The 24,398-nt window shown below is 45.6% G+C and overlaps 1 protein-coding gene across 3 annotated transcripts in view; it reads right to left on the reverse strand.

Moving 5' to 3' along the window:
* Positions 1-24,398, reverse strand: part of LOC146175085 (venom metalloproteinase Antarease-like) — a 125,467-nt gene that overhangs the window by 33,941 nt on the left and 67,128 nt on the right. For 2 of the 3 annotated variants that reach the window (XM_084584517.1, XM_084584516.1), the window contains exons 11-12: positions 18,902-19,010; positions 11,347-11,517 (exon numbers count right to left, since the gene is read on the reverse strand). In XM_084584517.1, the coding sequence (XP_084440643.1) occupies positions 11,347-11,517; positions 18,902-19,010 (280 nt within the window). The remainder of the gene's footprint in view (positions 1-11,346; positions 11,518-18,901; positions 19,011-24,398) is intronic. The other variant, XM_084584518.1, reaches the window with a different exon arrangement.

A 24,398-nucleotide genomic window follows, 5' to 3' on the forward strand; every position in this document is an offset into this window, starting at 1 on the left:
AAAGGGCCAAGGAGATCCATTCCAATTTGGTCGAACGGAATGCGGGGTACTTTAACGGGCTTGAGAAATCCGGCAGGCTTCTGGGGCGGTGTTTTACGGCGCTGGCATTCGCGACAGCTTCGTACATAGCGTTTCACTGCTGCGGAAAGTCCTGGCCAGTAATACATGTTGCGGACGCGAGCAAGCGTCCGTGAGTAACCCAAATGACCAGACGTTGGTTCATCATGGCAAGCAAGGAGAATATCCTCACGGAGCTCGCATGGCACTACCAGAAGGTAAGTTCTGTCTTGGCTCTGGGAGTTTCTTTTATACAATACGCCTTGCCGTATGCAGAAGGAACCAAGGTGCCGAGATAGGTGTCGAGGCAGAATCGTATCACGCCCTTCCAGATAATCGATGAGTGGAAGGATGTCTGGATCAGCTCTTTGTCGATCCCTGAGCTCAGATGCGCTGAGGGCTCCTAGAAAACCGCTATCGTCATCGGCTGTAGTATCGCCAGTGTCAACGGGTGCTCGTGACAGCGTGTCGGCGTCTTCGTGTTTGCGGCCGGACTTGTAAACAATGGTTATGTCAAACTCCTGAAGACGTAAACTCCAGCGTGCAAGTCGTCCAGATGGGTCTCGCAGATTTGCCAGCCAGCACAAACAATGATGGTCGGTGACGACTTTAAATGGCCGGCCGTAAAGATAGGGACGAAACTTCATAGTAGCCCATACGACCGCCAGGCATTCCTTTTCTGAGGTGGAATAGTTCATTTCGGCACGAGAGAGAGTGCGGCTGGCATAGGCTATTACTCGCTCAAACCCGTCTTGATGCTGAACAAGGACCGCGCCAAGACCGATACTACTGGCGTCAGTGTGTATCTCAGTGTCAGCCGCTTCATCGAAGTGCGCCAGAACAGGGGATGTTTGAAGGCGCTCACGAAGCAAAGAGAAGGCCATCTGCTGCTCAGAGTTCCACACAAAGGAGGTGTCCTTCCTTGTAAGGCGCGTCAGAGGTTCTGCGATCTGAGAAAAGTCCGCAATGAAACGCCGATAATATGCGCACAGGCCGAGGAAGCGCTGAACAGCCTTCTTATTAGCTGGAACGGGAAATCGTGCGACGGCAGCAGTCTTATCGGGATCCGGGCGCACCCCATCAGCGCTTACAACATGGCCGAGGAACTTGAGTTCTGTATACCCGAAGTGGCATTTCTGGGGCTTCAGCGTGAGATCAGCAGAACGGAGGGCTTCCAGGACAGCTCGAAGGCGTTCGAGGTGTTGATCAAATGTTTCGGAAAAAACAACTACATCGTCCAAGTACACAAGACAGATCTGCCACTTGAGTCCAGTGAGGACGGTGTCCATCATCCTTTGGAATGTAGCTGGGGCAGAGCACAATCCAAATGGAAGTACTTTGAATTCATATAGACCATCTGGAGTGACAAATGCGGTTTTTTCTCGGTCTCTTTCGTCTACTTCGATTTGCCAATAGCCGCTTTTTAAATCAATAGATGAAAAATACTTCGCACGTCGCAATCTGTCCAGTGAGTCATCGATGCGCGGCAACGGGTATACATCTTTCTTTGTCACATTATTCAATTTTCGATAGTCGACGCAAAATCGAAGAGTGCCGTCTTTCTTTTTGACAAGGACAACTGGTGAAGACCACGGACTTTGTGAAGGCTGCACAACACCATCATCCAGCATCTCCTGAACTTGCGTCTGGATCACTTCTCGTTCTTTGGCAGACACACGATAAGGCTGCTGTCGTATTGGGCGAGCGTCGTCATAAGTAATGATGCGATGCTGTGTAATGGGCGTTTGACGAACCTTCGAGGAAGAAGCAAAGCAGTGCTTGAAGTCTAGCAGCAGTTGCTCTAAAGCCCGCCGTTTCTCCTTTGACAAGTGACAGTTAATGTCGATGTTGTCAAGAGATGGCTCGTTAGTTTCTACTGCCGTGGATGCAAAACAGACCGGATCGTGCGCAACATGGTCAGCAAAAGCGATAGCAGTCCCCGGGAACAAGTGTCGGTACTCATTAGAAAAATTTGTGACAAGGAGTGCAGCCCGGCCATTGTGAAACGACAATAAACTTCGAGGAGCGCAAATGCCATGAGCAAGCAGGAGTGTATGGTTCGCCTCCGCTACAGCATCACCGGTACGGAAATCGTCACAGGTAACTTCCACAAGAGCACTGCTTCGCGGCGGCAGCGAGACGCTCTCAGCGGAAACACGAAGTGCGTTATTGCAAGGACTGCTACTATCTTGTTCGGTAGACTGTCCCATCGAAAACGTGACGAGTCTATTTCGCAGGTCGATAACTGCTCCGTACTCCCGCAGAAAGTCAATGCCGAGGATAAGGTCACGGGAGCAGTCACTTAAAACAACGCAACTAACGACGAACGTACGTCCGTTAATCTGAATGCGAGCCGTGCACATCCCCTTTGGAGTAACTATATGACCGCCGGCGGTTCGAAGGCACACACCTGGCCAAGCAGTGAGCACCTTCTTCAAAACAGTCGCCATGCGACCACTCAAAATTGAATAATCGGCACCGGTGTCCACTAAAGCATTGACCGTAGTGCGACCGTCTAAAATAACCGGAAGGTCCAGAGAAACGCTTTTTGCTTCCCTAGGTGACGGTACCAGCAGCTCGCGGTCGGATCGAAGCGGCGGCGACGGGAGGTCTTCAACGCAGCGACTACCAGCGGCCTCGCCCCCGAAGGTCGCTGTTTTCAGTTTTCCCGACCAGGGCTAGACGAGCGGCCTTGGTCCTCTCGCGAGGAACGGTGAGTGAACGAGGAGGAGCGCCTTGGCGAAGGGGAGCGGGGCTGACGCTGCGAACGAGATGAACGCTGCTCCGCCAGGTACTCCTCAATAACTCGGGGCCGTTGACCAAACCGGGGAGGAGGCGAGTCGATGCGGAAGCCGTGGAGACCGAGGCGTCGATACGGACAATCCCGGTAGAGATGTCCTGGTTCACCGCAGTGGAAGCAAAGCGGACGGCGGTCAGGCGTGCGCCAAATGTCGGCTTTGCGTCGGGGCAGCGGGCGATTGTCGAAGTTCTGCACTGGCTGCACCGAGGGCAGCGGAACTGTAGGTGACGCGAGAATGGGCGGTGGTGAAGGGGGAGCCTGACTCTGCAGAACTTCCGCATATGTGGGACGATTGTCGGTCCCCGACAGCAATGGCGGGCTCGAAACTACAGGCGAAAGAGGGCTCTTGAGTGCCTGCCGCACCTCCTCCCGCACTATAGCAGAAACGGAAGATGGCGATTGCTGCAGAGGGCTCCAGAACTTGCTTAGTTCTTCGCGCACGACGCTGCGAATCAGTTCGCGCAATGCATCGGGATGCCGCTCTGAAGATGCAAATGATTCCGCGGTTGTGCGTGTATGAAAAGGTCGGTCATAAGCCACGGCACGTTGGTGTAGTACCTTTTCCATTGTGGTGGCCTCCGCAAGGAATCCGTTTACAGTCGAGGGTGGGTTTCGCACAAGGCCTGCGAACAACTGCTCTTTCAAACCCTGCATCAAGTGCCTGACCTTTTTGTCCTCGGACATGGCGGGATCGGCTCGCCTGAAGAGGCGCGTCATGTCCTCGACGTATGCTTGGACACTCTCATTCGGCCTTTGGATGCGAGAGTGAATGGCACGTTCTGCATGCTCGCGACGATCTGCGCTAGTGTAAGCCTCGAGCAGTTGACGACGGAATTCCCGCCACGAAGTTAAAGCTTGCTCTCGGTTCTCGTACCAGATACGGGCGCCGTCCTCAAGGCTGAAGTAGACGTTCCTTAGTTTGGCAGCATCGTCCCACTGGTTGAATGCAGCGACACGTTCAAACTGAAGGAACCAATCCTCCACATCCTCAAAGAGGTCCCCATGGAAAGTCTTCGGTACCCGAGGGGCCTGCAAGGTGTAGTTACAGGCCGGTGCGAGGCCCGTCACCTGCTGCGCAGGAGCACTAGATGTCATGGCGGCGGGTGCTGGCTGAAACTCCGGAGACAGTCCCTGGAGCCGTCGACTGGAGCGATGCACGGGGGTGTCCAATGGTACAGGGCTGGCGCGACGTCTTGTAGATGGAGATTCTTGCATAGGCGATCGTTTTACCCAGCAGCTCCACCAGAATGTCACGTACACGGTGACTAAGGATACCAATGATAGCAGGGGGTAGCCCAGACACAAGAACACAGCAGCACAGACGCAAACGTGTAAGCGACACTTTGTCGTCCTCTTCAACTTCGTCCTCCTTTTTCACCTCAGTCATGCGCCACCTGGCAACGCTAGGTGGCAATATATATATATATATATATATATATATATATATATATATATATATATATATATATATATATATATATATATATATAAACTTAAAGTAGGTGACACACGGTGGAAAAAACAACACTTTATTCCGACGTTTCGGCCGGGGTCCCTTTGTCAAGGAATGTAGAAAGAAGCTGTCGGTTCCCATTTCTTATATACATGCACAATCGAAGAACACGTGACCAGCTACTATCAACAAATAAACATCAAAATATCAAAAACAAGATTTCACACGCGTGGTGTAATGGCGGTGCAAGGTATATAGACAGAATGAGACGTGTTGCGCTTAGGTCATGCATCTTAATATGTTGCACAAACAAAGGAAGATATATCGCTTAAAAGATTGTTGTCACAATCAGCGCAAAAAACAAAATATCACGAGGTTAGAATGGATGGAATACATGTCACACTTAATCCTGCAATATTCAGGAGGTGTGTGTGTGTAGGGGGGGGGGGGGGATTCATCTACTGAAATATCATTCTCACTCATTGGTAGGCGACAGTAGCAGATAACACGTCAGTAGAATTTAACAGTGAAGTATAACTGTGATTAAGCGCGGTTCACACACAGAAAAGTAAACAGTCACTCAAATCGCGGCATGGTGACAAAACTCGATTTTGTGCTCAATGCTATGGGGCAAAGAGAAGAAGTTAAAGAAGTTAATTGTTCGTGACAGTGTTGATTACGCAAGGAATCATGTACAATGTTATTGGATAAGTTGTAATGATCAGTGCATGTTACGGCAGGAAGCAGTATCCTTTGAGGGGCTTTGGGCTGTGACCGTAACAGCGCAAGCGAAGAGGCAAACAGTGCAAAATGGAGGCAATGTCGATTAAACATAATATCTTTTGAGACGCTGGCAAAGGCGCTACCATTTAGTTAAAATGCTACGACGAGAGACAAGTTAGCTTGCCAATGTTTTCTTTCAGACCACAAGAAACCGTGTTAAACATGTGTATTAAAAATGATTCGCGAACTTCGCGTTCATGATGCGTTCTGAAACCTGTGTCTAATAAAGTTACTTGCATTTTTTCAAAGGGGTGCTTGGTAATGTTTACATGCTTAGAGATAGGAAGGTTAGGCAGTGTATTACAATGAGCTTTATGGTTATTAAATCGGTATCTGAAGGGTGTTTCGGTTTGGCCAATGTACTGAATTTTGCAGATAGAACATTCAAGCATATAAATTACGTTGTCCGTATCGCATGAGAAGTTGCCTCGAATCTTTACATTAAAGTTCGATGCAGTGCTTAAAGCTTTCAGTGATGTAGTCATTTGTGCACAAACTTTGCACCGGGTCTTGTTGCAAGGATGGCAGCCGATTGGTGCAGTGGGGCTAGATTTAGACGAAGTTAAAATATCACTGAGGTTCTTGTTACGGCTATAGACAACACGGGGGGCTTGCTCATAAATTTCTTTTAGACGATCACTTTGCATGAGAATACTATGATGTTTCTTTAATATGCCTGCAACGTTGGGGACCGAGGCTGAATGCGTTAGCACGAGATTGATTCGTGATTTGCCGGATGGTTCCTTTTCCGCTTTGAGGAGAGCTTTGCGATCAAGAAGGCTTGGTCTTTCCACTGCATCATTTATTAGGCGCTCTGGATATTTGCGTTCCATTAGGGTGTTACGAAGGTTGGCACAGTGAAATTCAAAGTCGCGATCGTCTGAACATATCCGTTTAAAGCGGACGGCTTGTCCATATGGGATGCTAGTCTTCCAGTATTTAAGATGGCTACTGTCGAAGTGCAGGTACTGAGATCTGTCACTGGGTTTCCGGTATAGATCAGTGATTAGTTTGCCATTCTTTATTGACACTTTCATGTGTAGAAAAGCAATAGTGGTTCGAGAATAAGAATGAGAAAAGTTTATGGCCTCATGCACATTATTAAAACTAGAGATGAATGATAGAAGTTCTGCCTCACTATGTTGCCAAATAAAAAAAATGTCGTCTATAAATCTCTTATAGTAAAAAGGCTTTAGCGGGTAGTCTTCGAGAAACCGGTCTTCTAATAAGGCCATGAATATGTTGGCGTAGTTGGGACCAATACGTGTACCCATCGATGTTCCGTTAATCTGGACATAATGTCCGCCATCAGATTCAAAGTTGTTAAGATAAAGTATTAAGAAAAAGTATTAATTTAAGCCCCTTCATGGATCACTGCCTTGTCGTGGCGGAGGGGCTTGCGAAACTCGATGAAGTCGTGAGCTCTGCTGTGTAGGGCCACCCAAGATAGACAGGTCACGTCAGAGAGTTCTGACAAAATGTGATTCACTGGAGAAGGTAATGGCAACCCACTCCAGTATTTCCTGCCAAGAAAACCCTACGGCCAGTCACAATACCATTATCGATATGGCGCCGGAAGATGAGCCCCCCAGGTTGGAAGGCGTCCCACATGTTACTGGGGATGAACAAAGGGCGATTCCTAGTAGCTCCAGGACGAATGAAGCGGCTGGGCTAAAGCCAAAAGGACGCTCAGTTGTGGATGTGTCGGGAAGCGACCGGAAAGTCCGATGTTGCAAGGAGATATGTCACATAGCAACATGGAATGTAAGATCTATGACGCAAGGTAAACTGGATATCGTCAAGCGAGAAATGGACAGATTGAACATTGATATCTTGGGTATCAGCGAGCTCAAGTGGACCGGAATGGGAGAATTTAACTCCGGCGACCATTTTGTCTTTTATTGTGGGCACGAATCCAAGAGAAGGAATGGGGTCGCTCTCATAGTAAACAGAAGAATGGGCAAAGCAGTGCTAGGGTACAACCCCAAAAACGACCGAATGATTTCACTTCGGATCCAAGGTCACCCTTTTAACATAACAGTTATCCAAGTCTATGCACCGACCACTGCTGCTGAAGAAGCTGACGTTGAGAGATTTTATGCGGACCTACAATGCCTTTTAGACTGCACCCCATCATCAGACGTCGTTTTTCTCATAGGAGACTGGAATGCTAAGGTCGGGAGTGAAGAAATATCCGGAATTACAGGCAAGTTCGGTCTTGGTGAGCCAAATGAAGCTGGGCAGAGGCTAGTAGAGTTCTGTCAAGAAAGCAACCTGACCATAGCGAATACTCATTTTCAACAGCACAAGAGGCGCCTGTACACATGGATTTCACCGGACGGTCTGTACAGGAATCAGATCGATTATATTATTTGCCGGCAGAGATGGAGAAGCGCTATACAAGCAGTAAAAACAAGACCTGGGGCCGATTGTGGCACAGATCATCAGCTTCTTGTTGCCAAAATTAAGCTTCGATTGAGGAAAACGCAGAAAACTAGAAGGCCTTTCAGGTATGATCTGGATCAGATTCCATTAGAATATGCTGTGGAAGTGAGGAATCGATTTCAAGAATTAGATCTAGAAGACAAAGAGCCCGAAGAGATGTGGACTGATGTTCGTGATATAATACAAGAAGTTGCTACTAAGGTAGTTCCAAAGCAAAAGAAATGCAAAAAAGCAAACTGGTTTTCTGAAGAGGCGTTGCAAATAGCTGAGGAAAGGAGGATGGCAAAAGGTATGGGGGAAAGAGAAAGATACAAGGTTCCCAATGCGAATTTTCAGAAAATAGCAAGGAGAGATAAGAATGCCTTCCTGAACATACAGTGCCAAGCAGTTGAGGACAACAGCCAATTAAGGAACACAAGAGCTTTGTATAAGACAATCAAAGATATCAAAGGAAGCTTCTGTGCTAAGCTGGGCGTGATAAAGGACAAACGAGGCAAGGACCTCACTGAAGCCTCAGAGATAAAGAAGAGGTGGCAGGAATACACAGAAGAACTGTACAAGAAGGACCCGGATGTGCAAACCCAACATAAGACGGTTGTGATTACTGATCTCGAGCCGGGCATCCTGAAGAGTGAAGTTGAATGGGCCTTAGCCAGCCTTGCTAAGAACAAAGCTAGCGGAATTGATGGTATTCCAGCTGAGTTGCTTCAAAACCTCAACCACGACGCTGTTAACACACTGCATACATTATGTCAGAAGATTTGGACAACCCTGCAGTGGCCACAGGATTGGAGGAGGTCAGTTTACATCCCCATTCCAAAGAAAGGCAGTGCCAAAGATTGTTCCAACTACCGCACGATCGCGCTTATTTCGCATGCTAGCAAGGTGATGTTAAAAATCCCGCAAGGTAGGCTGCAGCAGTATGTGGATCGGGAGCTTCCGGACGTGCAAGCTGGGTTTCGCAAGGGCAGAGGAACTAGAGACCAAATTGCCAACCTTCGCTGGATCATGGAAAAAGCAAGAGAGTTCCAGAAACCCATTTACTTCTGCTTTATTGATTATGCGAAAGCGTTTGACTGCGTAGATCACAGCAGATTGTGGAAAGCTCTCCAAGAGATGGGAGTTCCAATTCACCTCATCTGTCTCCTCAGGAACCTGTATCAAGGGCAAGAGGCCATAGTCAGAACTGGGCATGGTCTTACTGATTGGTTTCCGATTGAGAAAGGGGTGAGGCAAGGCTGCATACTGTCGCCCTGCCTATTTAACCTATATGCAGAGTGCATCATGAGGAAGGCCGGTTTGGACGAGTCTTCAGCTGGAGTGAAGATTGCTGGAAAACGTATCAACAACCTTAGATATGCGGATGATACCACTTTAATGGCAGAAAGTGAAGCGGAACTCAAGAGACTTCTGATGCGCGTACAAGAAGAGAGTGAGAAGTTTGGGCTTAAACTGAACATTAAAAAGACGAAGATCATGGCGTCTTGCCCTATCAAGTCCTGGAGCATCAATGGACAAGAAGTGGAAGCTGTGACAGATTTTCTGTTCTTGGGCGCCAAGATTACCTCGGAAGGAGACTGCAGCCATGAAATTAGGAGACGCCTGCTTCTGGGAAAGAGAGCAATGGTTAGCCTTGACCGCCTAGTAAAGAGCAGAGACATTAGTCTGCCAACCAAGATCCGTATAACTCGTGCTATGGTCTTTCCAGTTGTGATGTATGGATGCGAGAGTTGGACTGTGAAAAAGGCTGACCGCCGAAGAATTGACGCGTTTGAATTGTGGTGCTGGCGAAGACTCTTGAGAGTTCCTTGGACTGCCAGAAGATCAAATCAGTCGATATTGTCGACCATAAACCCTGACTGCTCATTGGAGGGTCAAATTCTAAAGTTAAAGCTCAGCTACTTTGGTCATCTGATGAGAAGAGAGGAGTCGCTGGAGAAAGATTTGATGTTGGGAAAGGTTGACGGTCGCCGGAGAAGGGGTAGGCAGCGAACGCGATGGTTAGATGGCATCCTCGAGGCATTGCAGATGAAGCTATGTGATGTTAAGAAGATAGTGAGAGACCGGAAAGCGTGGCGTGACATGGTCCATAGGGTCACGAAGAGTCGGACACGACTGAACGCCTGAACTGAACTGATTAATTTAAGAAGGATAGCCAATGTAGAACCGTCAATGTTACTGCATAAGTTTCGATCTTCAAAAGCCTTTACAACTGACCGGATACCGTCGGAGTGGGGAATATTTGTATAAAGTGACGCAACATCCAGAGTTACGAGCAAGACGCCTTGAGGGATGGTGATATCAGCTATATCAGCTAGGAAATCAGTTGTATCCTTTATGTAGGACTGGAATGTGGCTGGAATCTTATTGATTAGAGTGTCAACATAGCGTGACAGGTTTTCAGTTACGGTTCCTATACAGGAAATGATGGGTCGTCCAGGGTTGTTAGGTTTATGAATTTTGGGCAATAAATAAAATCGGCCTGGTACAGGGCTGAGGGGAAGTATTGACTTTGCAGTGCTTTTGTCAATTTTTTCACTCAAGCTAAGACTGGATAAGGTTTCTTCCAAAACAGTTTTAAACTCCGCAGTCGGATCGGTTTCTAGCAGGTGGTAAAAGGAACCATCTGCCAGTTGCCTTTCAGCTTCCGCGATGCAGTCACTTCTGTTCATGACTACGATGGCACCACCCTTGTAAACAGGCTTTATGACAATATCAGTTTGTGACCCGAGTCGTTTTATTGATGCGGTTTCTTTTCCAAAAGGTTACGACAAAATTTCTTTTGGGTATTGTAAGCTTTCAGCACATCATTTTGGACTGCCTTAATGTAAATGTCGAGGCAGTTTTCTCTTTGGGTCGGGGGAGTCCAGTGATTTTGAGATTTTGTGTGTGTGTGATTTTGTCTTTGTGTACCGCGCTAAATCACAGTTATATTTCACTGTTAAATTCTACTGACGTGTTATCTGCTACTGTCGCCTATCAATGAGAATGATATTTCAGTAGATGAATCCCCCCCCCCCCCTCCTGAATATTGCAGAATTAAGTGTGGCATGTATTCCACCCATCCTAACCTCGTGATATTTTGTTTTGTGCGCTGATAGTGACAACAATCTCTTTAGTGATATATCTTCCTTTCATTGTGCAACATATTAAGATGCATGACCTAAGCGCAACACGTGTCATTCTGTCTATATACCTTGCACCGCCATTACATCACGCGTGTGAAATCTTGTTTTTGATATTTTGATGTTTATTTGTTGATAGTAGCTGGTCACGTGTTCTTCGATTGTGCATGTATATAAGAAATGGGAACCGACAGCTTCTTTCTACATTCCTTGACAAAGGCCGGACCCCTTGCCGAAACGTCGGAATAAAGTGTTGTTTTTTCCACCGTGTGTAACCTACTTTAAGTTTATGCCCTACCGGACCCATTCGAGCTTCAACCCCCTCCAGCGTACCCTTCGCTATATTATATATATATATATATATATATATATATATATATAATATAGCGAAGGGTACGCTCCATTTAAAGAAACATTTTATTAGACTCGACGTCTCCGATCGAAACGTCGAGTCTAATAAAATGTTTCTTTAAATGAAGCGTACCCTTCGCTATATTATTTTTGAAGCGGCCAAGTACGTTATATATATATATATATATATATATATATATATATATATATATATATATATATATATATATATTTAAAGACTTTCCTGTGAATGTAGGTTTCAAAAAATATACAATCTCAAAGCATCGTGTGATGCGTTTAAGCGTAATAAGTACATAAATGGCGTTTCTCACCTATAAATGAAGCGTATTTGTTCCATAGAGCAATTTGATAACCTGTGTTTTTTCTTGCCAACGCCAGTGTAGCTCATTAGGTACCCGTCCTCCAAAGGGCAGCTCAGCGATCCAGGGTAGCCCGGAATATTTGTATATTCTCCGCTTGAATTGTCGTGATCCGCCCCAAGCCTGAAAAACAGAGCAATATTGTGCTCACATTAAATGCGAGGACATTGATTAAAAGCGCTAACAATGAATATGAAACCAAAGTTGCCATTATATTTGGAAACAAATTAGGTATACAGTGTTGTCATGAAACCTACATGCGGTATGGAATTACACATAACGTAATTTACTTGCAATAACTTCAGATACCTTTATGCAGAGGTAATTAAGAGGCATGCGATTCAGGGATTTCACGGTGCTTAGCATAGTGGCTATGAACTTCTTTCTTATAGATAGCAGAGAGCATGTGCAAAGAGCATTTAAGTGTAGAGGCGCTGCCACTGACCGGATTAATTTTTTTTCCCTGGCGTCAGTAGGCTCGCCGGCATCCGGGGCGGTAGCCAGGTGCCAACACACCCCTTCGTCTGGCCTGCCCTATATACCCAATTCCAACAATGAAGTGTAGTTCCAATGCAGTTCCAGCCTGTTTTTGGATTGTCTTACATTGTGTCTGTCGTGATTTCCGCAGTTAAGCTCCACTTCTCCTTTTTTGCTTATACACTCCTCTCCGCTGCAGTATGACTGAAGCAATAAATTTAAGATGTTGATATTCCTGTGCTGTATAATAGAATTACTGCGCGTAAAATACCCAGAAACGGCAAAACGCATTGATGTTCCCGGTTCGCTAGTCGCAAGCAGCGGAAATTTGGTCATATTTGAAATTTTAGCTCTCCAGAATCAAGCTTTGTGTTCATGTTCTTTTCCACCCATTCTCCCAGAGATACCTCACGCTCTATAACCGAGGTCTCCCTCACCGCCTTACTTCATCAAATGGCAAAGCCTATATAGTAGCACTAGCGATGGATGGATGGATGGAAGGATGGATGGAATATAGGAGCGTTCCCTTTGAAACGGGTGGTAGTATTTGCTATCATGCTCATTTTCTCTCCTCTATCTTAATTATTGTTTTAGATTAGCTAACTATACCATAATACTATTTATTGAAGTTTTGTTTCTACATTACTAACATTATTTGGCTTTTCTGCTTTTAAGCCACGAATCTTCCAATTGTTTTTTGCTAGTTTCCACCGCAGGTTCATTCACCCGCCCACTGGTATATCTAAACCCCAGAGCTTCAGGAAGAGTGACTGCGCCGGCATCGACTTCCGAAGGAATAATATTACGTTCGAGTATAATATGGTCAATTGTTTCTGTGGAGTTACCACATACTGCACATGCGTCATATTCATTCTTAAATTTCTTTTTGTAGCTGCGTGCTATAAGGCACCCTGATCTAGCTTCAAAAAGTAGGGCACTGCATCTTGAGTCATCAAAGAAAGGCACCCTGATCTAGCTTCAAAAAGTAGGGCACTGCTTCTTGAGTCATCAAAGAAAGCTTCCTTCTTGATCTGCCTTTTCCACTTTCGGTGTAGTTAAACACTGTTTCTTTTCCATCGAATTTTTTTCTAATTTTTACCTTCTGTGGTTTTCACCTGTTGCTTAACGCTCTTTATTTCTTCGTCTTTGTGACCAGCATGCTTACTGGTTAGTTTTCTAGTTCTTTTCCTCCATTGTGAGTCAACGATTTTTAGGTACAGGTATTTAAATACTTTAGCTGCCCATCTGTTACTGTCCAATTTCCTCAGGCGTTCCTCATATAATATTTTACTCTGAGCTTCTCGTACTTCGAAAGATACCCAACCCATATCTCCCTGTACCCGTTTTCCGCTGAGGAGCGCCGCCTAGAGGGCTTGCGTAGCCCTAGGAGCAGCAAGTGCAGACTTTGCTGTGTTAATGTTTGACAACTGCTCTTTGTCCTCCGCGGAGTTCTCGCGGATCCTTGTGATGACGAGAAAGAGGCGGGTCCAACTATTTCATATTTTGTGCACGGCTCGGAGTACGCAGCCTTTCGCAGTCATTGATGTCCTGAAATTTTCAGCCGTGCGGCGCCATGCTCTTGCATACAGTGATGGCCACACTGAATTTTTTTTCGTGTTTTTTTTTTTTAGTGTCGAATTGCTTTCTTGGCCTCGCGCGGTGGATCCCTCTGCGCGCGTGTCGAAATTGGCGCACATTTTGAATAAGTCAGCCCGGTATCTGCGTAAACGTTCCAGAGCATTGAACAAATGTCTGCTTTACCCTGCGATTAGAGCTCATAGGATCTCTTTAGTTGCATGCTTCGCTTTGCTTTTGTGAACCTCATGCTGTGTGTTTTAAGTGTTAGTGAGTTCCTCTGTACCGTTTCTTGCTGTGTATGTCGTTTGTTTTGTTTGTTAATTCTGACTCCGACCCTTAACCCTGGTTTCAAAAGGCGAAAGCTGATAACCAAATGGCCCCCGCCTTCTATCACTACAGGTAGCTTGGTTAGGCTCAGCTTGGCATATTTCTTGGGTCTGGCAATGTATGTAGCATGACTGGTTGCGCATTGTCAAGTGAGTGGAGGAAGATGATTTTAAATCGGGGAACTTTAGAAGGAGAGTAAAAGGCAGGAACTGTTGTCGAGGAGTACGCATTCATTGTTAATAAAAACAGAGCGAACAGAGCGAACAGGAAGACACAAGACAAGATAAAAGGAAGCTACATGACAAGCGCTTGTCATGTAGCTTCCTTTTATCTTGTCTTGTGTATTCCTGTTCCCGCTGTTTTTATTAACAATGGATGTTTACCAACTCGCCCAAAAAGTATCTTGGTGAGGAGTACGCAACAGCGTAGCGGAATTTTTTTGTGGTGAATGGATAAATGGCTCGGCAAGGATATTTCTACTTGGCATAAAAGCATTTATACTAAGCAGCTTTGTCAACCGTTGCAAAGGTACATCCGCAGAGGTTTTTATTTTCTACCTTGCTTTCCTATGGGTGCGAGCATCTCCGATGCCGAGACCAATCACCGAAAAAGACGCCTTGTCAAGTCATGGCATATACAGTCAACCGCAAATAACATCAGCTGAACAATAGGCAACCTTCCTTCTGTATACTTGCGAGGTCATCGCTCCCTGCTGGCCACTTCACAGAAGAAAATAAAAAATACGCCAGCGAGCATCCCTGCACCGGCAGCCACGTGATTCTTATTAACCCCCCCCCTCCTCCTTCCTCCTCATTTCTTTGACACCCATCGCACCCCCACCCCCTTCTCCTCCCCCTTCTTCTCCCCCTTGTGCATTTCTTTACTGATAGCTGCACGCATCCCCGCGTTATGCATCCTTGAAGAAAGAGCCAAGCCGGCTCAGAAACGTCGAGCTTTGTAAAATAAAAAAGTGTTAGTTGGGGACATTTCACGTTTGACTAAAGTGTGGCATACCAAGACCAGTACGCATCTAAGGTTTACCGCTGTTGCGTAGCACCTTCGCGTGTTGCGCGAAGAGCGCCTTTCTAGGCCCCTTTGTCGAAGTATACTGCTCATGTTAAGATATCCGTGTCGGCTGGTCATTACACATTCTGGTCAATACGAGGCAACAGGCGCAGGTAAAGATCCCAGTTCTGGCACCGGCTGTCACACCGCCATCTGATCAACCCTCGTGGAATGTTTATGGCTGTTTCTAATGCATATTCAAAAATGAAGCGCCTATGACAGGTCGTCATACTGCAACTTCTGGCATTGGTCTGCATTAAGTAGTCGTATGCGTGGTCTGATAATGAAGTTCGCAGAGAAACGAGCTGATTCATTCCCCAGCCAATTGAAGTGCTTTCAGTCCATCAGTTAGTAACAAGGAGAGCCTTTCACCGGCCACAAACTGCGACATATATAGACTGCTAGGATAATCTTGCTTCGCGTTCAGATCCTCTAAATTTCAATTCCGATATTTCCATTTCGCCAACATGGTGCAAGCAGCAGTGTCTTGTAGCGACATCAAAAAGCTGCCAACGTGTACTGTAGCCATACCAAGAGAATATATTTAGCTGCGAAACGGTCATTTTGAGCAGGGTTACGGCGGGCATCGTCAGGCACACAAATATATTTCTTATTATTTAGAAAAGAAAACGTCCAGACCCACATTGAAGCACGGGAAATATCTCGCTTATATTTGTTTTCTCCATAGCTTCTCTTCAGTATATTCTCCATAAAGCACATCGACTTTGGCGCAGGTCCGTGCTCTGTGTGCTCCATTTTGTGTTTCTCACCGTTGGGCCAAAGGGGTCGCAGACTTGGTACTCTTCGTCTTAGCAACAGGCATCTAATCTATTTTAATATTTTCGTAGAGGAATTGGTTGCTATTTCTCCACTCCTCCCCACCCCCCTCCCTGTCAAGACGCTGCACCGCTGCGGCTCGCACACCCCTAGTGACTCCATTATTTTGTTTATATTTTTGTATTTGATCAAAGTGAAATACAACATTCAGGGAGGAAATATATTACAACGTAAGGCACGAGATATATATTGCCGCCGGTGAGGACCCAACAACAAACCTTAGAATTTCGCTACCGATGTTCGACTAAGTCAGCTACATCAACGGCTGGTCGAAAGTTTACATTCAAAAGCATGTCTACGCTGTGCCAACCTGATTTTTGAGTGTAAACCAGGGCCTCCTTTCTCCGTAGCGGGGAGAAGCTGTACGTAATTAATTACTGTCATTGCAAAGTGCAAATGATCATGCCTCACGTAACAAATCATTTAACGTTGTGTTTGGCGCATCCTTACCGCTGTTTTGTTTGCTCCACGAAATCCCATATAACTAACTATCGAGCAAACGGGCAGGTTGAGCTGAGCGATAACTATCTAACACTGCATATGGCACCAGAGCCCCCAAAACGGAGCCCTACTTAAGGTGATCAGCAAACAAATATATCAATCAAAAGGGGTTCATTAGAAGATCGCCTAGGCTTGAAAAAATCTGGGGTTTTTGTGACTCAGAAATTACTGTATGCTGTTTTCCGGTTATTAGACAACGCGGGTGTAGATAATGATAGCCAGCCCCAAAGCGCTTCGCACATTAATGGAGACGAGTTTGATAACGAGCCGTTAAGGGATTTTCGTAAAGCCTGTGTAGTTCATTGGGTAAAGCAACACGGATGCAGATGGCGTGGATTTGAAAAGGCCTCTTGTGTGGGATTTAAATAGGTGCGGGTGCATTAATGGAGCAGGTTTCGATATTCCCACATAAGGCACTAATAGGACAGGCGCTTTTGAATTATTTAACCCAAACGCTCCTTCTGGCTTAATCGCAGTTCTGAGAAACCTAAGCGCTTTTATAGCCGTTTATTGAGCGTTTAAGACATAACTTTATTAGTCCAATAAGACCTTAGATTAGAAAACAAATTGATATGCGCAGGAGCATGCACTATCAGTGGAAATTATATTCCTGCAAAAACTCTTCAATTAAACAACTATATTTATTTATTACTTTTTAAAATATACATACTCCTCAAGGCCAGAGGCATTACAGAAGGGGAGTGGTAAATGCACAAAAATGAAGAGAGTACAGTATGTACAGGGTAATCCACTTCTAGATATAATACGGTGACTGCTGTTGAAGCAACATTGCGTTCTACGTAGGCACATATAGATGCAAAATGACGCAAGCGCAAAGGGGCTCGGACGTCCTGCTTCTAATGGCCTGTCACGTAGCTTTATCACACGGCCCGGTCAGACGAAATGAAGCTTTGAAAGCAGGGGCCGTATTATAGCTAGAAGTGGACTAGGTAGTACATGAATGTCAAATAGCACCTGAGTATACACTGTTACCTAAAGCTACGCGGAACTGCTCATAGTTAGTAATGCCAACAAGTTCTGCGGGAACCTGGTTCCAGTCTCGTCAGGTTCGCGGCAGGGAAGATTGCTAGAAGCATTTCGTGTTACATGAAAAATTCCTACTTTGTGTCTTTGGTAAATGCAATGAGATACATAAATTGGACAAGGAATGATGTGATCACAAAGAGCGGGAAACCTTTGGAACAGGGTGATGCGGAAAACTTTTCTGCGCGATGTCAGTAGTGGGAGACACAAATTAGTCTTCATGGCTTTTATACTGGCTGTTCGGTTGTAGTTATTTTGGACCATCTCGACATCAGTAATTAAGTTCACATGAGTACGGTCCCATACCGGTGAAGCATACTCGAGATTCGATCTTATTAATGTTTTATATAGTAACAGGTAAAAGTATAGTACAGCTAATATCTAATGAAGTCAAAATATGTAAAGCTTGTTTGTTTGCATCAAGGAGCCAATTGAATCCCTTTACAGGCCAATACAATTGGAGTCTGAAGTTCGAAGGCTAATTTTTAAACGCTTCTACTGCGATGATATCCACCATTTTTGGATACGCGAAAAGACACATTTGCGCAATAGAGACACGTGAAGCTCAATGAAAATTACAGGTCTGCTGATGATTTCGTGTGGTGATTACGGTGCGCAAAGTCTCTTTCCTCATTTACCTGTCAGACACTTTTGCTTTCTACGCTTTTAAAAATAATGACTTTTTGCACACTGATTAAAGTTCTTCTTTAAAAAGTACACAAGGGAAAAAGTATTATAACATTAAGTTTTTGGGTACAGTATGCGAGCACGCAGCCGAACCCTCTTCGCAAAAGCACACTTGCGTCAATCGGGTTGTATATTCGTGTGACTGGGAAAAGCTGACGCGGTTACTGCGAGAACCGTGTCGTCCATTATTTAAAAAAAAAGGTAGAACACGGACAGGTTGAAAGTGCCACTTTAAAATAATGTTCAATCAACTCGCCCAACAAGCCACTTTATCGTCAAAACCTGCCCACTTTCACTTTCACTCTCGTGTTTTTCTATACGTTACATATCAATTTAAAAATGTCAACAGCAGCTTCGAATTGACGTTCAAATTTTGAGCTCACATCTCGAGTGCCATAGTGGGTGATATCTTTTACGTCGCATCATTGCTTATAATTTTACAGAACGGGGAATGCTGTATTGGAGCGCCACCCGCTAGTTAGACTCAATGTGGATGTATGTAGTCCCGATAATTAGAAGCAAAACGTCCCGAGAGGTCCAGAATGGTGGAGGACTAAGTATACATGACTTCGACATCGTTAAATGAGGGAAATCTCTGTTACGCAAGGTTCTCCATATTTCAGAAAGGTTGAATTAGGTTATACATTGACTAAATTGTTTTGCATTCCAAATAATGTGACAGTGACGTTACGTCAGTGCTCTAACGAAGACATCTCCCTCCCCCTATTCGGCGCTGAAGAGCTGCTTTCTGTTAACTCTCTCAGTAGTTATGCTACAGAGAAGCCCCCCCCCCCCCCCTCCTCCCCCCTACAATAAAGAAGAGGAAAGCAGATTGTGCTAATAAATCTCGTGGTTCTAGATACAGTTGAGTCGCAAGGAAGAAATCTGCGTAAACTTTGCGAATGTAACTATCCTAGCCACTCGACTAGTTACACATTGTTATTAAAATATTTAGCACCTTCAATGAAAGGTAAATGATTTGAAAACTTACAAATGTGCCAGCTCGTGAGCTGCCGTCAACACTCCTGAGTATGTATGGGGCATGTCTTCTCCAACCGATACCTTGTGATCTTTGCAAACGCCAGCAATATAAGCGATACCTGAAAAGTAGACGCCAAAAACTGAGAGATGCGATATTGCGTGATATTATTTGCCATTTTTTCGAAGAGCTTGACGTACGTTTGGCGAAAATCGCGAGCTTCAGTGTCCAGGAAGTTGTAATCGTTAGAGCGCAGCAGTGGTCTGTTCATTTTTGAGCGTTAAGCCAAACTTGAATGCAGCCATGGAATAAAATGCAGAAGTAGTGACACCTCTGCCTATTCCATCTTCATATCTGAGCTATCCGAGAATATTGTTTCGAGGCACCCTCTGACATAGTAGAAACAGTTCACCGTCAGGGACACACTAGAAGAACCGACAGAACCTAGCTTCAGCATCGTCGTTCACTGGTCGAGCACTTCGTCGTCGTCGTCTCCATCACTGCGTACCGCCCAAATACCCCCTCCCGCAGAAGAAGCAGTATATGGTTTAAGACAGGCGATATGCACGATTTCTGGATGACGGTTATGAGGATATTTTGAGGATTCAATCAGCCAGATAACTGATGTTTTAAAAACTCAGTCGTTTTAAAAACTCAGGAAAGTGAGCGTTAAGCGCGCTGTGTGTCGGACGGAAACCCAAGTGGATTGGGATAAATTCAGACAGATCAGAGAACGGGAAGAAATTGGAGATATAGAGTGCATTCAGAATTGGGCCGCCCAATTAATTACCCATGTCAACGAGGCCACCGAAGAAATTAAAGGCGAAGCTCTGCCTGAGGCGATGGATAGCAGGCTATTCGGCATGTTCAAAAAGAAAGAAGAGCTAACGAAGAAGCTCAAAAAGCAAAAGTGGAACCGCAATCTCAGGAGAGAGATAGCCAGACACAACGTCGAAATAGAAAAATACGCCCGGAAACTCGAGTCGCAACGTTGGGATAACAAATGCGACGAGATGGAGGGCACCATGAATGGGGCCAAGACGTGGCAACTGCTCAGGTTCCTGATAGACCCGACTAAGTCCAAAACGGTCGCCAATATAGAACAGGTCAAGGCGAGGTATAACTTTAAAGGTACGGACCAACAGCTCATTGACAAGCTCAAGTCCATGTACGTAGCTCCCCCCGCCACAGCGCATTACAGAGATTACAACGGACCGGCGAACAGCGAGCTTGACGCGTCCATAACAGTGGCAGAAGTCAGAGCGGAGCTGCACGGCCTAAAAAGACGCTCGGCCCCCGGGCCGGACCTCGTTAATAACAAGATGCTCGCAAATCTGGACGACGAATCGATCAATGCCCTAACCAAATATTTAAATCAGGTGTGGGAGAGTGGTCAAGTACCCCAAGAGTGGAAGAGGGCTAAGATCACCCTAATCCACAAGCACGGAAAACCACCGGGCTTGGAGAATCTCCGCCCAATATCACTAACATCCTGCGTAGGCAAACTACTTGAGAAAGTTATTCAGAGGAGGCTAACCAAATACACCGAAGAGAATGATGCGTGGCCGGCTGAATTGGTCGGATTCAGGCCCGGCCTTTGTACGCAAGATACCATGCTCAGACTACATAACGATGTTGTCAGAGACTTCAGGAAAAAAAATACGAAAGCTATTCTAGGCTTAGACCTTAAGAAAGCTTTTGACAACGTCAGTCACGACGCCATTCTCGACGGGCTCGCTGAGCTTAGAGTAGGCGAAAGAACCTACAACTACATTAGATCATTCCTGCGAGACAGGACGGCGATCATCAGCTTTCAGGGATTATGTTCGGAGGAGTTCCCGCTGGGTAACAGAGGCACTCCGCAGGGGGCTGTGCTCTCACCTTTCCTTTTTAACATCGTAATGAGGAAGCTCCCCAGTAAGCTTGGCCATCTCGATGACTTAAAACTAAGCATCTACGCGGACGATGTGACCGTCTGGATGTGCAAAGGGAACGACTCGTACATCACATCCAGGCTCCAAGAGGCAGCAAATATAATCAGCAAACACGCAGAGGACGTAGGTCTATGCTGTTCGCCAGAAAAATCGGAGCTCCTGGTAATGACCAGCAGTAGTGGGAAGATAACTCCAGGTATCAAAATTAAAGTCAACGAAAACGAAGTCCGGAAAGTAGATGAAATTAGAATATTAGGTATGATTATCAACCGCAGGGGTAGTAACAAAAGCCTGATTAAGAAATTAAAAGATCAGGCGGAGCTCGTAGTCAGAGTATTTAAGAAGACGTCCAACAGAAGGAGTGGTCTCACGGAGGCTAGTAGACTCAGACTCGTACAAGCTTTTGTCACGAGCAGAATGTGCTACGCGACTTCATTCCTAAATATCAACAAGACCGAAGAACACAAATTAAACATCATAATTAGGAGATGCACGAAGTGCGCTCTAGGACTCCCCATAACTACTTCTAACGAGATTCTAGAGAAAATGGGGTTGCATAATGAGTGGAAAGAGCTGGCTGCGGCGGTCAGGCTGTCCCAGAGAGAGCGACTCGCAGGAACGGCGGCGGGTAGGCAAATCCTCGGTTGGGTAAACCTACTAGCGCCCGGGGAAGGCGAAAGTGTCAGAGAAAGCATAGATCGAGAAATCAGAAAGCATCTATACGTCTCGCCCATACCGAAGAACATGCACCCCGTACACGACGAGGGGAGGAGAAAAAGCAGAGCTAAGCACCTCGCTAACAAATTGGACAAACTCCCGCCGGGATCGGTAGCCTACACCGATGCAGCAATTGGGAAAGAAGGCGACGTAACCTCGGTCGCCCTATTGGACACTGGGATCGCCATAGGAATAGAAAGAAATCGAGATCTACCGCCGGTAGAGGCGGAGGAGATTGCAATAGCCTTTGCCATTGCACGACCAGGCGTGAAACACGTCATCAGCAATAGCAAAGCGGCGGTTAGAAATTTTAGCAAGGGTAGAGTCAGCAATCGTGCTGCAAAACTTCTGAACGAGTCGTCTCTCGCCGAAAGCGTGACCATAATCTGGACCCCAGCACACGCCGGCCTCGCCGGAAACGAGGCTGCCCACATGCTCGCCCGCTCCTCGCTACCTCGGGGTGCTGCGGACGCCTACACAACATCTAAAACCAAAGAATGTATAGGTACCTTTAGGGATGTAACCGACAACTTGAACAAAGACCGGAGGATATATCCGCCACCGGTTAGATCCCTGAGTAAAAAGGAATCGTACGACTGGAGAAGACTCCAAGCTCGAAATTTCTTTTCGCCCCTGTGGAGGAGTTGGACGGGTGCCAGAGGGCGGAAGAGGGACGGTGCAGAAACCGAAATTTGTAAACTTTGCGGCCACGTGGCAACTTTAGATCATATAATATGGAGATGCGTTCGCGCCCCAGGGCGCAACGCGATTAAAACTAGCGATGAATGGGAGACCACGCTAAGAAGCTCCGACGAAAAAACACAGCGATTCGCCGTCCGCCTGGCGGCCGAGGCTGAAGACCTCTTCTCCTAGACGAGGCCGGGTGTCCTCTGGCCGCGGTGTGACAGACTGCCTCCCCGGACGCCTGCGTGCGGACTCGTAGGTGGCTGCTGCACCATATTCGGCGGAAATAAATGTTCTTCCTCCTCCTCCTCCTCAGTCGTAGGAGCGACAAAGTAAGGAACCAGAGTAACGAACCCTTATGCAGTAAAGGTTTCCAACGAAAACACAATATTTTGCATCCTGCATGGAGAAGTGTTGCTATAGCCCCAGAGCCTTAGAGATGGACAGTGAGATCTAAAAGCAGCACAAGAGACTACCTGAATGCCTAGGATTTTGCTTATGAAAAAAAAGGGCGAGGATACGAAGAATAAGGAGGAGAAGACGCGCAAAGAGTAAAGTGTAAAGAGGAAAAACGTATGGAGGGTTTAGCTATACGGTTAAGAGTAGCACACGTTAGCGGTTAAGGGCGCCGTTTTCATCGCACTCTCAACACTTCCGGGAACGCTTGCTCCCATTATAGATATGTTGTACTTCACATAATGACTTTTATTTCATTATGTTCATTGGCTTTTTGCTCTGTACTACAATCTAGCGACGTTCACGAGCAGTTGGAACTTCCAGGTCTACTATCAACAGGCTCACAGGCTTTAAGAGATCCACCGATTAGTGAGAGTGTAAGAGTGCCTTTTATTTTGATGAAGTACATTTTCATTTTAGTTCTCGCTTCGAAGAGCGGCAACTTCACTTGCTTGCTTATATAAACAAAGACGACGTAGATGACCATTGTGTCCCTCAATCTACACTCGTGGTACGTTTCTCACATAATAGCTAATTGATGTTTTGGATGCGCGAAATTAGTCATCAACGTTTATATACATATTTCTAAGAGAGTTCACCAGGTAAAAAATTATAACCAATTCCAAATGCCCACCAATCATAAGCTCGTAACTACGGATTTGATGCTAAGGTAATTGTGACATTTTAATTTGACTCAATTTTATTGCATTCGTAAACAGCTTCAGTGCCCTATAGGGCGAAGTGCCCGTATGGCAGGCCAGTGATCCTGGTTGAATATTCTTCCACAGCCCTCCCCCCCCCCCCCCCCTTATTCCAAATTTGTATGGGCATCATTGCTTTCCTGTTATAAGAGGGGCCTTCTTGACAAATTTGCTATCAGAAAGAATACTATTTGACGATTCCTTAAATATGTTTTTTGAATCAATCGGTATTATTTATTCACGCTAATTGACGCCGGGACTGAAGCAACGACGCCAGCGTTTCTGTGAAGCGGAATTTTGTAACGCCATGACAATAATACATTTGCTGGGCCAGATGTAATATTGGCCGTCGCGCTCACTCGCTCTGATTTGATATATTTTGAATTCGCAATAATATCACAAGAATAGACTTACGAGAGAACCCACAGTACTGCTGTTCACAGTTCAATACGAGGACATGTTAAAATGTCGTTTGTCTACTTATGATTCGGTACTGTCTATTGTTCTGATTGTGTTGTATGAAGACCGCCATAACCATGCCTTCCCCTTACTGAATATCTTATCTTTTCTTTGCAGTGCTAAACAAATTTGTGGCCAAAGAAGGTATTGTAAGCAAATGTGATGTACAATATTTTTGAAACAGTGCTTTGCATATTATTATTAGCAATTTCTGCAAGCGCGATAAAGTAATAGCCTCTTATCAGGGAGTGCAATAATGTTCTCCTAGTTGCAATATATGTATATTTAAATGATTTAAAGGCGCCTCTGCATGGCTCAGACAACAAAGGAGTATTTCTACTTATATCGTCTGCAAAAATATACACTTTCTGATAAGTTGCATTTACCTAACACGTAAGAACTCAACGTGCTGTTTAATGGAACTACTTTACAGCTTAATAACAGTCTAAACCCTAAATGTTTATTTTATTAAACCTTAGCCATTTCAAGCTTCGATAACTCCAAGAGGGCCTGGAATTATATTCTTCCAAATTCTTCAAAGCAACGCCGAAAAACAGG

The sequence above is a fragment of the Amblyomma maculatum genome, chromosome 11 (assembly GCF_055883805.1).
Source record: "Amblyomma maculatum isolate TAMU_Amacu chromosome 11, ASM5588380v1, whole genome shotgun sequence".
Taxonomy (NCBI): domain Eukaryota; kingdom Metazoa; phylum Arthropoda; class Arachnida; order Ixodida; family Ixodidae; genus Amblyomma; species Amblyomma maculatum.